Source organism: Toxorhynchites rutilus, chromosome 3 (assembly GCF_029784135.1).
Source record: "Toxorhynchites rutilus septentrionalis strain SRP chromosome 3, ASM2978413v1, whole genome shotgun sequence".
Lineage (NCBI taxonomy): Eukaryota > Metazoa > Arthropoda > Insecta > Diptera > Culicidae > Toxorhynchites > Toxorhynchites rutilus.
Genome location: NC_073746.1, coordinates 265,894,784 through 265,909,106, shown reverse-complemented (window position 1 = coordinate 265,909,106; position 14,323 = coordinate 265,894,784). Strand labels below are relative to the sequence as shown.

The window sequence follows — 14,323 nt, the reverse complement described above, 5'->3', positions numbered from 1 at the left end:
AGAGCAAAATTATATACCGTGCCGCGCGTTAGCCGTGTATGCTATATGCGCTTCGTCAAAGCATAGAGACCAATTGGTTTGTGTACGAGTCAATGCGAGTCACTCTGGCACTACGGTTGGTGTTGTCGCCCTCGTCAGTCTCAGATCAGCACATGAGCGAGTAGCACGCAAAATTGGTGTTCCTCCGTCAATCGAGGTCGCGTGTCAATTCAATATACAAATTATTACAATAGCAGCATAAATGCATTATCTAAAAAAAATTATAATAGCATCGAGAAATTTTTCGAAAAATCCTAATCAGTTGGGACAGAGGAATTCCAACACACAAGGACAGGAGTACAATTATCGGTCAACTTAGTGTCTTAGTGGACTTGATTGCAAGGATATACAGTGCAACAGTGTAAGGATTGATAAAGTGCAAAACCCATAACCGGTGAACGGACTTTCCCCGAAAAAAGGGACTCGATAGTGCCGAAAGTGAAAACCATCTTCCGGGAGTAACACCGCGAAAACAAGAAGCACCATCAAAGACATCTCAATTACAAAATATTTAACTGCTCTCCGAAAATAGAGCGAATATTAAGAGTGAGCGATAATAAAGCGAAAAGAAAAGAAAAACGCAAGTGTGCAAGTGTGAAGCGAAAAGAGGAGTGAAAAAGTAAAGTAGCAACAGCAGCAGCAGCAGCAAATCTTGTGTCTTACAACGGTTAATAAGCTAGCTAGCGGCAAGGTCGTATCTCGCGAAGGGGCAGCAGCAACAGAAGAAGAGAAGCCAAAGTCTAACGCGAGCAACAGCAGCAGCGCGGCAGCTCCGTAAAATAACGCAAAAGTACAGAAGAAAGACGAAAAATTGCCGTTCAACGAAAGAGAGCGAAAAATAAAACTAGACCCTCCTCCATCTCCCCATCTGCCACCCCTCCCACTAACCGTCCGACCGAGCAGTAGTTTTGTTGGGGACTGGAAACCATAATAACTATTTAAATCAAAATTAAAAAGTGAGTGAATGAATTTAGAGCGTGAACTACTGAACACAAAACAAAAAAAGTGATCAACAAACGCACGGCGGGTTGAAGTGTGGTGTGGTGGTCCATCCAAGTGAAGACCGGATATTTATCGTTCCTGTTGCGGTGAGCCCCGCACCCAGTCGTTTATCGCATTAGAGCGGACGTTTCATCCCCAGTGGTGGTGGTCAAATGGTCGCGGTCTCGCATTCTCCGAAAAGCTAGGATTATTCTGCGGTCGAGAACGCTAGCGTACGCGTTTGATTGTGAAATCTATTGGTAGTAGAGACAGAGACTGTGATTGAACAAAAGAGAAACTATTACGAGCTGGCAAACAGCAGCAACGCAGCGCGGCATCATCGCAAGTGAAGTGTTCAGTCGTTGAGATATGAAATAGAGACGAGGCGAAAGCACCCAGAAACAAACGGGGCACAGTGTAATTCGTAGAAAAATATTTTACTAACAATTTTGTCGGCTCAATAAGCCACCGGAAAAAAAGTGTATGCGCAGCTAGCGAGCTGAAATTGGGGATTGTATTGATCCGCTTTGAGCTAGATAGTAAGCAACAGCCTCTCCGCAGCATGACTCTGCCAAGCAACAACACCTCCAACGTCGCGGAAGATGATTCGGACATGTTCGGTCCACCGTACACCTCGCCGCCCATACGGCGCAATCGGCCCAAAGTTCCCATGATCTCAGCGCAGCTACGGATGCGCGAAGTGCGCAAACGAATCCTGCAGCTCTGCGTCCACAAACTCGAGCGCATCAAGGACTCGGAGCGGAATCTGCGTCGCTCGGTTTGCATCAACAACACCTACTCCCGGCTCACCGATGACATCCGACGGGAGAAGCAGCACAAATATCTCATGATGGATCAGCTGACCAAGTAAGTACCGAGGGCGGTTAAATCTCACCATGGGCCAGAATCCTCACATATTGCATTTCACTCGATTAACGCTGAGCAAGAGAGACAAGGGGAAATTGAAATTGATTCAGGGTAAAAAATAGATCACCTTACTCACACACCGCTCTTGCCCACCGGACAGGGCCCACTCTCCCATTGCTATAACAGCGGAAAACGATAGTGAGAGTAAGAGTGCGATACAAAAATAGTGTGTGAAAAGGAGGAAAAAATGCGAATTACCCATCGCCGATATAAATAGCGAAGAAAGTCAGTGAGCATAGCTTAAAATAGCCACCGAGAATTGTGGTTGGCATTTTGGATGGGAGCAACAAACAAAATCGATGCTACGGCGAATGGTTTTCGTGTGTCTCTCCATAAGGCATCTCCCCGATTAGAAGAAAAATGGAATCAATGCGTTTCGTGACGACGCCCGACGCGTCGTCTTATCGCATCCTATCGTCTTCCGTAATGTGATGCACAGCTAACGTCATTGCTTTCTCGACACAAACACATTCATTCATTTACACCAGTGCTGCTGCCCATTACTGCCCAAATATGCATGGTTGACGTAACCACCAACACCATTCAGTGATGGAAAATGCTTGTTTCTTGTTTTCATCTGAATAATCACGACTGTAAACGATTTATATAGAATAATCTGTCTCTTTTGACGTGGCACGACGTCTAACAGGAATATTTGGGGGATAAAATGAAAATCTAAACACAGAAAATGTAGGACAAAATGAAACATTTTGAATGCTTATAACTCGAACCTTTCCTAATAGATCGGAAAGATTTTTGCATCAACTGATAGTAGATATTTGCACGCATCTATCGCAATAAATAAAATGTTATCTTTAATGAGATAAACAATTGAATAATTGTGGAATGTCAAGCAGCATCCAGAGCAACAGCGAAATACGGTTTCTCCAACACAGACTTTAAAACCAAGGAGCCTGGGGAAATAGGCATTGCAAATACATGCAAGTCGGGGGCATTTTTGTTCCCATAGTTCCCATGTGTTTCCCTAACACCGACTTTCAAACCTAGGTGTCTGGGGAAATCGGCTTTGCAAATACAGGGGTACTTCGATATGACGATGGACGAATTTTAGGCCAACTCGTCTTAGGAGTTTTTGATAGTTGTATAGACTATTCATATTATTATCGTTCAGAATTTTAAAAAATATGTTTTTGAGAAAAACGAAATTTAATTTTAAATTTTTTTTCTAATGTAATTTTTTTGTTCGAAATTTATTTGCTATATTCAATGAAAACTTAAACAATTTCCTACATTTCATTGTCTGACAAAAGTTCTGTAGGTCTTATAGTTTTTAAGTTGGGATTTGCGGATCTTTTTTTTTTGAAAAAAAAATTCAAAACACTTCAAGACCTACAAAATTATAACGTATATATTACATACAATTCGACACAACGTACAATTTTGTACATTTCTTCCCAACGAAACTTGTTTCCCTAACACGGCCTTCCAAACCAAGGAGCCTGGGAAAATCGGCTATGCAAATACATTCAAGTTGCGAGTACCTTTGTACTCGTCTGCCTTTGTGCAGTATTTTGTGTGCCTTTGTGACTCGGTTATTCTAGACTGGATTGGATGATTAGGCAAAATGTTGATGATAATCATTTGCTGCGTGACGTCGATGGATTCAACAGTATGCGTTGGTCCTACATGCCAAAGTCGAAACTAAGTGCCTGAGGTTCATCAAATCCTATCAAGCAAATTCGCGGTTCGAGAAGTACGTACACTTGAGAGATGCAATAACTTCAGAGGGAAATGTAAAATGCAATGATCGTTCAACGATTCTTACATTCACATATTTTGGAAATCCTAGGCATCATACCAAAGGTAAAAGAACGATCATTAAATTTACTTGTAACGAAGAACATAATTTATCACTATGAATGAATTGAACTTAAATGGCATTTGTTGAAATTCTTTGCTTACAAAACAAAACTATTAAATTCGATTGAATTTGAAAACACAAACGAATGGTTACAAATGATTGCTAAGCCAACGATAGACCCACGTCAACCTTGCGGTTTTACAGTGTCGGACCAAACATTAGGACCATTGCTCAATCAAAAGAAGAAAGTGACAAAACTTTGAGAAAAAAAAAGAATCCAATCCAGTGCTTAAATTCATTTATAATAATTTATTTGTATTGTTCAAGGAAATTTATAACATCTGTAGTTAAAACAATTAAAAAATTCGTTTTAAGGATATTCAACAACTAAAATGATGCGACAAAAATTAAGACTGGTTTTAAAATTCATCGTATAAAAAGCAAGAAAATTCATACCGTGAAAAGCTCCTAGGGTTAGTACTTGGTCGTGTAACCTTTGTTACGCATCACTTCACTCACCCGGTTCGGCATGGATTCCACCAGCTTCTGACACGTGGTGACCGGGATGGCGTACCAACATGGTTGGATCGTATCTCACAGTGTCTGCTTATTCTTCGACTTCTCCGTGTACACCGACCTTTTCACGCACTCCCATAGGTTCTCTATAGGGTTCAGATCCGGTGATTGCGAAGGCCACTCCATGATGTCGACTTTGTTATCCTGGAACCACTTTTTGACTATCCTGGCGGTGTGCTTCAGATCGTTATTCGGCGAAAACTGTCATTTCAGGGGAATTTCCCACTTGCCGTGTGGAAGCTATACACCCCTTAGGATTTGAGTGTAGAGGTACTGATCCATGATCTTATCCATCCAGTACAGGGGGCCAATCCCGTGCCAGGAGAAGCACCCCACACCATAATGTTTCCTCCTCCAGGCTTGAATGTCTTCGTGGTATACTGTGGCATGTAAGCACAGCCTATTGGACGATGGACCCAAGTTTTTCCGTCCGAGCCGATGAGGTTTACCTTCGTCTCTTCCGACCACAGTATATTTCGCCACTACTTTTCTTTCTCCGGACCGATCCAATCGAAGTGGTCATTCGCGAACTTCAACCGCGCCTTCAGATGCTTCGGCGTCAGCATCGGGACCTTTCGGGGGCTTTTACCGCCTAGCTTCTGCTCCACCAGCCGCCGCTGAACTGTCCGGGAACTCCAGGACAAGTTCAGTTCGTCCCGGATTTTTTTCAAGGCCTTGAAGGGATCTTTCTTGGCGGCTCGCTTTATGGAGAATCATCCTTGGCGGTCGTTTTCCTTGGGCGTCCAGTCGTTTCGGATTTTTTTTTTTGCTGTCATGGAGGGCATTAAACACGAAGGCTTTGGATCGTCCCAAGTACTCTCCGATTCTGCGTGAGCTGCTGCCTGCCTTGGACGTTTTGCGGATGACCATCCGCTTTGTTTTCGTGCAATTATGCGCGTGATCCTTTTTTCGTTGACTTCAACTAGAATTCGAGAAATAAAACCATACATACTTCTTGTTTACATGATAAATACTTACCAGGATCCGAAACACACAAAATACCACCGAGAAACAATCAATTTTCTTCGAAAATCGGTCGAAACAACATTCGACACAGCATTCGAAACAGCCGAATTATTTTTTCCCAATGTTTTGTCACTTTTTATTTGTTTGAGTAGTGATTTGTTTTGTTTTAATGTTTTGTCCGATAATGTAGCATAGATATAACCCACCAATTTTTTAATAAATATTAACGGTCAAAGGTGAGCCGGAAGGGTTTTATGAGTTTTGTTATTTTAATTCAATCGAAAACGCAGTTGACGCGTACGTCAACCATGCATATTTCGGCATATTAGGAGATCATGTGATAGTAATTCATTCAAATCAATCATTCCGATTTTGGTTTTTTTCTGATTCTATGTTCTTTCTCTCTAGTTCTTGCAGATTGAACGGCAGCAACACCTCGGATATCGACTCTACCAATAACAACAGTGCTAATGTAAACAATAGAAATAACGAGAATCATAATAATAGCAACCACCAGCATAAAGTGCTAGAATCCAAGAGCAACGGTAGCAGCAATAAATCTGCAATATCGACAGAGAGCAAAGCTGCTAAAAAATCATCCTCGGTTGAGACTGATTTGGAGACGCTGGACCGGGAGCTTTGTGCACTGGACGCCGCAATGCCTCTTGTAGACCCCGAGATCACGCAAGGTGCCGAGCAGCTGGAACAGGCAATGGTCTCTCGCAAACGCAAGTTTTCGCAAATGGACGACGAGGACAACGATCGTCTAGTGCGGGAAGCCCTATCTCAGTTCTACCTACCCAGCAATCGACTGCTCAGCGGAATCGATGACTGTCCTTCTCACCTGCTAAACGGAAGCTCGGCTTCAACCACCCCATTATTACCAGACACCAAACGCACCAAGCTAGACCTTCTCGATGGCAGCGGCATCGTACATCACCATCACCAGCATCAGCATCAGCATCATCATCACCACCATCATCATCATCATCATAATCATCATCCCTTTCACTCGCTACCGGATCTGAATGTAGCGCTCGAACTCACAAACCAAAGCCATCACCACCAGAAAGATTTCGAGGTAATTATGGACGCACTGAGGATAGGAGCCGCCGGAAGCTCCATGGCCGGTTCGTCCGCGACCGGTTGCAATATTATCGGCAATATCGACTCTTGCGGCCAGGCGGCTATGATGATGAGTGGCGAGACTAGTAGCGTGTTCCACAATCTGGTGGTGACGTCGTTAGAGACATGAAAATAGGCCAACGCACATATCCCCAATTACGTCCACCACCACCACCACCAATGGACCCGCTGCTGCCATGGTTGGATAACTGGGGAGCTGCAATGACAACAATAATTTTGATTAACACAAAAGCAGCAGCCTTCAACAAAAAACAGAAAAACAAATGCATTAATCTTAACTTATTCGTAACAAAACAAACCCGCGATAAGCACATAGCATCATTATTTAAGTCCAATTTGTTAGCATTATCGAAATATTTATATCATTATTTTCCTAGGCAAAAACACAAATACCCAACAAGGACACAAGGTTGTTGTGGTCCTTTAACGAAAAAAAAATCAACCTAGCGAAAATTTGTACAGCAATTAAACGCGCATAATGAGATTCGCCTGCTTTGATTGCGTTCGAGACGTCGCGGCATTCTCGCGTCATATTCCCACCCTCCTCCTAATGCATACGCAGCAGCAGGCCAAGCAGTGATTACAATTACACACCGGCGGCAGACACTTGCTGCCACGACGGTGTCGCCTGCCACAAATTGCGAAGCTTGTGTGAAGCAAGCGAGCAGAAAAACAACCAAACCAGCCCGCCAACTCCACGTTCCAAGAGCGCGCGGCGGCGGTGGCGGCAGCGCTGCTAAATTATAGAAACGAGGAAAAATGTAAGTGAAAGTGTAAGAAAAACTCCCCCCGACGGAACGCGCGCGCGCTCTCGGCTTGGTTTGTTTAGCATCGGTGTGTCCGTTTGACGGTTGCGCGTTTTCTAGACGCAGGCGGATCGAAGAAGCCAAGGCGGCGCGAGAGAAAAGGAGAAAAGAAACTAGTTAAAACCGATCAAACCGCACGACGGTTGAGTAATCCAAGAGTGTGCGCTTCTTCGCACATTTCAGAGCGAAAGAAAAAAAAATGCAGGCGAATGTCGCTGCTTTTGTTTCGATATATTTTTTTAAACTTTGCTCGGTGTGTCTCTCAGTCGGACACTCAGTAGTCGATGCCAAAATTAACCATTCATTCAAAACTCGCTAATTTGTATCCATTCTAATATGTCGCCCCGGAACAAAAAAAAACGATAATCGATGCTTCCACTCTCTGGGAGCTTTCCTCTATCACCAAGCAGGCGTGTTTTCCTCTTTGCTGACCTACAAACTAGGCTAAAAATGAAAGTTTTCCTTCGCTGCACCCCTCCCTCCTTCCAATATCAGCGCACCATGGCGGTGGGCAGCGCGGGTAGCGAATTCTCAACGGGAGGAGGAAAATTCATAGTAAACAAAGTCTGTGATATTAGCCATAAGATGCATAAGCTAGCGATAAATAGTAAAAAAAAAGAATTATAGCGTGTAATGTCTGGATTTGGAGCGGAGCAAAGCAACACAACCAGTTAGCGTGTAAGAATGAATATGATGCGAGATTTTAGCAAAAAAAAATCGTCACACATAGTAAAAATACACAAAAACCAAACTATTCCAATGTGTAGCGAGAAGAGATTCGAAATTGTACTAACACAATTTTACCTTTCCCCAACCTCTCTCTGGTCGGAAGATCGCTAAGTGGGTAACACCTGTTTCTGAAATTCAAATCATGAAACCAAGTTATGAAAAGACCAAGCTTGTATGATTAGGTTTCAATTCTCACCATTATCCTAGAACGAACCTGGAACCAACCATTGATCCTGTCTATAGGTGTACATGAACCTGCGTTGGAGATCAAACCAATACCCTCAAATGGTCGACATTTATAAAAAAAACATCAAGCAGTCACGGGAAGGCATTATTATTTAACCAAAAAAAAAAAGAGAGAAATATGTAGAAACAACATTTGTCGCCATAACATGTCGATGAGAGATGCAATGTCAATTGCTTTAATTTGTTTGCCAAACAAAGAAAAAGTCGCCTTTTAAAACGTAAACAACCAAGTAAGAATTGTTTTTGTTAAAGTAAACATTCCGCGATAAGTGCACTAATCAACAAACAATTGCGTTGAGATTGCGTAGCAATCTCAATTCAGTTGAAGAACAAAAAAATATTGTTTCTATTCAAATTATTCCTTCAAAAAATCTCTTACATGAGCCAAAGTAAGCCAGTCAAAATGGCACAAAAAAAAGATCGATTCATTACCATGATATAGCTATCGTCAGTACTTAAATTAACGGATGTTTCCAACGAGACAACTTGTTCTTCAGGACCAAAACTCTCCAGAAAGGAGAAGAAAAAAAGTATCGTTTTCAATTTCCCAACAATGCGTTTGGACCACAAAATTTGTAACCGATAGTTTAAACACGCATGACGGAATCAAGACAAAAGATATAAAATACCCAAAGTGCTTTGTTGAATTGTAATTGAACCTATTGTAATTACTATTTGTACGAAAGATAAGGAAAAAAATCAAAGTTTACAAGCCATCGTCTCCTATATAGTTTTATTGTTTTGATTTATTCCGTTTTTTTTTTTGTTTGTTAAATAGCTCACATTTTCCACTGACTCAATTCAAAATATGGCCAATCCACCGACATGGCAGTTCTCAGGTAATCGTCGGTAGGTTGAGTCATAAAAAACAATCAAAAAAGGATGCAACAAAATTGAATTTTCTACGCGCATCGAATCCATTTGGTTTCTAAGCATTTTTATATCCTCAACGAGTGGCTCCACTTCCACACACCCCTAGATTCTATTTATGTTTTGTTTCATCAAAGAAGAAAGATAAAAGTCTAGTAAAATTGTTATATCTTTATTTTAAAACCAATATTGCTCAGCCCGACAAACGCCGAGTCGGACAACGCAACCTCACTTCCTGTAAATCGTTTTTTTTCTTTCCTCTATTTTAGTTCAGTTGCTGCGTTTTTATTGAGTTAATTTATCTTCTATATAAATAGACAACGGTTAGGAATTGTACATGATGATTAAGTATATAACAAAGAAGAAGCAAGCGGCATCCATGTGTGCTACAATCTAAATTAAATATATGCGAAAAATTATAAATTAAACAACATATATACACACACCTAAGGACACTTATTGTTGTAGTAGAATTTTATCTTCACAATAAATGTACCTGGAAAAACTTATAAATTGACGCGTTGGTTGTGCAATGGAACGGAACGAAAAAGAACTGCCCCTTCTCGTTTACCAGCAGATGTCCTACAGCTAAGAGGCATCGATAAAACAGCTTCGCCAACACGTCCTCCGATAAAATTAACTTCAAATTACCGACGACAGATAGACCAAGCGCAGTCTACTTTTAGAATCACATCGGTGACTGCGAAATGGTTCAGCAGAGCACTGCACCATTTACCGACACAATTTTCATTCGATGCGCCACACAGAAGAGAACAAAAATAACTAAAACATCTAAAAATAGAACCACTGGAGACGATAAATTAGTGGGGAGTGGGTAAAACAGTCTGCATATATGTCGCATGGTATAGTAGGAAAAAGTATCGATGCGTATAAATACGCAGCCTTCATATCCAATTCACGTTGACGGCATTGAGATTTGTGTTCTGTGTCAAAATGAACCGAAAATGATAATGGATTTTCGGGTTGGATATACACACATCTAAGGGGCTGTCCACATACCACGTGGACAGAAAAAGCTTGATTTTAGGCACCCCCCTCCCCCTCCGTGGACAAACGTGGACATTCCCTATACCCCTCCACCTGTTGTACACGTGGACATTTCTCCAGTTTTTGGAAGAAAATCAAGAAGATCCTATATTTTTCGCTTATATCTAATTTCAAGTTTGTTTCAATTTTCTATTACATGTTTTGTTAATAGAAATGATAGCCTTATTAATAGTAACGATTTGTTTTAAATACATCGATTTTGATATTATCGCGCTGTTCAAATCGTCTAAATGTTGTAATATATTGCTAGTTTTGGACCGTTCAACACACCCGAATTGTCACTCCAACGAATAAACGTTATTTGTATTGACTGCATTAAACTTTGTGCTTCGTTATTGGGAAGGAATAATGACAATGGATTGGTGGATTGAACACACTTTGGAAATAAAAATTATGATTTACCCTCCACTCACCTCCATCTCGAAGATACTCTTATTTGAGGATCCTACAGTTGGGCTCCAATTATCAAAAAAAGAACACAAACAAACATTTAGCAACAAAAAGAGTGGACAAAAAAACACGAAGAACAAAAATGTATGGACCCCAGTGAAAAATAATATTTGTTTTAAAGGATCCATAAAATAAGAGGAGAAAAAATTAAATGAAAAAAAAACCATGGAACATGGAGTTCACAAAATAGAGTACTGGCAAACATACAAAAGATGATAAATGAATGGATTATTGTGATTGATGGATCTATATTACGATAAAATTGGTCATTGATTTGAGATATTGTTTTAATTTCTTTTGAAAATTCAATTTCCATTAATTTTTTTTAAATTCTAAGATGAACGTAATTTGTCTCAGAATCCATTCATCTACATTTATGATCGCAGATTGCGAAATATTTTCTCATCTAACAGAAATCTTAACAGTTGATAAACTGAAGATACAATATCTGGTGAGTAAGGCAGGTGGAGTCTAGGAAGCGCCCTTGAAGCGTTCTAGATCGCTGATTTTAATTAGTGATGAAACGGATAGTAATTTGGCCGGATACTGTATACCGGATATCCGGCCAGCTTCGATTTTTCGTATAGAATGAACATCCTTTAATTGAGTATCAAATTTTCTGCAAGGATATTGAACACATTTTTTTCTCTCAAGGATTTTCTATTTTCTATATCTATTTCTATTTATTTATTTTTTTTTTGTAGATATATTGAAATAATTCTAATACTAGCTGAGTTAGAATAAGTACTACGAATTCAAATAATCAAAGAACAACAATCAATTATTTTCATTCAAGATTTAAAAAAACATGGAACTGTCTTCAGGGGTGATAATCTGAGAGAGGGTACATTCACTTCGACACAAATCAAATCAAACGAAGCAGAAGAGACGAAACTGAATTAAACCTGAAACTCACGACACCTTTTGAAACACTTTCAACGAAGTGCCAAATGAATATGATAGTCATCGTAGCGAAAAGAAAAAAAAATCTCATTGCTAACGAAATCGACTGTTGTGGGAAAACATTTCGAATGGATCACAATCACGTTGATTACGTTTGGTAATCATTAAACTCTAAGCAGTATCCCAATTGGCAAAATTTGCTAGAGTTTATCTTTCAGTTCCTTACAGTAGTGTTTAAGAAGCTGGCCTGGTGTACGAAGCAAAGCGTAATCGGTCAGTTCAAACATTCATAATAAAAGTAATAGTGTTAATGAACTATTGTTATGAGTTGATATTAATTTAATTTTGAAAAAAATATTATTTATCTTGTGTTAATGAGAAATTATTGATTTTTTCTGATATCCGGTATCAGGCCGGATATTAAGTCACCATCCGGTATCCGGCCGGATAGCAAATATTGTCCGGATAGGCCGGATACCGGATATCCGTTTCATCTCTAATTTTAATACGCTCAGCTGCGAGCAGTACTTGTTACTAGTTGGAATTCATCGAGACTAGTTGCTTGGTAGAAACTCATAATGCAGATTTTCTTCTAGTCTTACCAGACCCAGAGAACCTGTTTCGGGGTTATATTCACTTGGCCAATATTTTTTAACTCAACATTATTGTGAATTATTTGTTCTTCGCAATTTGCTACAAATATGTATTTTTGTGCTCCCTTGGCCGAGTGATTAGCGTCACACATTATCATGCCGGGGGTACGAGTTCGACTTGCACTGAGGTCACGCGAATTCTAGAGCTTTACACTCCTGAATACATTCAGGGCGTGTTCTTCGGCATAGAAATCTCAACGAAGTACTACTAATAAAAATGACGCAAGTAACACCTACGTTGAGAGGCCTCAAGTTCCACTGGGAACGTTAGTGCCATCCAAGTCAAGTCATGCATTTTAGTTGCGTTTATGAAACGAATCGTAGATTGAGGTGCGTTCTTTTAAATGTTTTTCGATAATATAAACCCTTATTCCGGAATCTGGTCGAATGTTAAATTGGCACAATATTGCGTTCATTCATCTGATCGAGTCAAAACCAATCGGGTTGTGCAAATGTTGCATCCTTGCAACCCACTAGAAGTGTATTACAAAAATTACCAGATATCAATAAAGAAAAACATCATTGCAAGAAACAGATCTCCACAGATACGCTCGTGCACTCATGGAAGAATTTGTTGTTTGTTTCAATTTTCGGAAAACCTTGGGAGCTCTCTGAAAATAAATACGAAGCCGTTTTGTCATCAAGAGCAGAGCACACGAGTCGTGATTTTTATACTACAAAAATTCCAACATTCTTTATGTTTTTATCCTGACGAAATACATGGTCCTCTATTACCGTTTGAAATAAATTGATCGATGCCAGTTCATGCGTTTGTTACAGAATATACATCTCCGGGAAGAAGTCCAGCCATATGAAAGAATATGAATGTCTGACCGGGCAGCACTCTCAGGCAACTCAGTCTTTTTATTGTTGAATACAGAATATTCAGGGTGGGCGTAAAGTTAAAAATATCTTGTAAATATAGAGCAGATCTCATTGAATTTTTAGTTTTACTTAAAAATATACTTTACATGTCCACGTGGACATTATCTAAACCCCCTCCCACCTCACCGTGGACAAGCGTGGACATTTTTGTAACCCCTACCTCCCCTAAAGTTGTCCACGTGGTATGTGGACAGCTCCTCATAATAAAAACCATGAATGAACATTTACTTTCCCGTATTTGATAACGGAAGGTGGTCCGTGCAGTGATGCTTCGACCCATTTTCTTTCAAATTATTCCTTAAATTACCGTTTTACAGATCTATGAATATGAAACCGGAATTCACACATTAATCTATATTGTACCAAGTGTTCGAAAAATCGAACAGCAACTTTGTTAATTTTTCATGGCTTTGGAAAGCAACCATATGGTGGTATTTTGGAATTAAATGATAGCTTAGTTTATTAGCGCTTGCTTACCATAAATTTCATTCAATTTTGTATAACTTTATTGGGCAATTAATAATTCGGTTGAAAGGAACTATGTGCGAAAAGTGCATAACCTAACATAATCTAACCGTGACCGGAATAAATCGCTTCAGAAAACAACTGCAACAGAAACGACCGCTCAGAAAAAAATATACTACGCTAGAAATATTGTTAACTCGTAAATTGTATCATAAATTAATTTTTTCGTGTTCATTTTTCAAATTTTTTTTCTGAGGTCAATGTGATGGGGGCGAAGTTTTCATTTAACGAGGATAAGGAATCGAGGCGGCCCAAGCCGCCAAGATGACGTGATCCGAGTCCACAGCCGACCCGCCGTCGGAAGCGGCGGTGTCTCAAACGCAAACTTGTGTTCCACTGAAAGCCCGGTTGGTTTGAAACATAGTATACGATCCATTAGCAAGGTCCGACCGAGCTTTAGCGAGCGTAACACCTAATCAAAATTTCCGGAATAACACCTAATAAATTACGAAAACAGCCATTCCATGCCAAACCGATATAGTAGTTCTCAGATTTTCTTGGAAAGTGGTACAGTCATACCTCGATATAAGGCAACCTCGATATAAAGCAACCTTGATTTAACGTAACTCGATATAACGTAACTTTTACCTCGATATAACGTAACTTTTTAAGATGTAAAAACAAACAATACAGAAATAGTTTTTGGAGTATAAATTATTTCGAATGAATGCTTCTAGTAAGTTTTCAAACAAATAAGTACCGTAAAATGGTGTAGCATTGGTAGTTTTCAT

General features: G+C 40.0%; 1 protein-coding gene across 1 annotated transcript; it reads left to right on the top strand.

The window, feature by feature from the left end:
• The first annotated feature begins 129 nt into the window (after positions 1–129).
• On the top strand, positions 130–9,625 carry LOC129776035 (uncharacterized protein DDB_G0281497). The gene is made up of 2 exons (XM_055781404.1): positions 130–1,887; positions 5,720–9,625. Exons 1-2 carry the CDS (start codon positions 1,583–1,585, stop codon positions 6,564–6,566), a joined length of 1,152 nt encoding a protein of 383 aa, XP_055637379.1. The 5' UTR covers positions 130–1,582; the 3' UTR covers positions 6,567–9,625.
• Positions 9,626–14,323: the final 4,698 nt, after the last annotated feature.

Coding starts and splice junctions, on each gene's coding strand:
- LOC129776035 (XM_055781404.1), top strand. CDS start 1,583: ATGACTCTGCCAAGCAACAACACCTCCAACGTCGCGGAAGATGATTCG. Junction 1,888..5,719: donor ATGATGGATCAGCTGACCAA/GTAAGTACCGAG, acceptor CTTTCTCTCTAG/TTCTTGCAGATTGAACGGCA.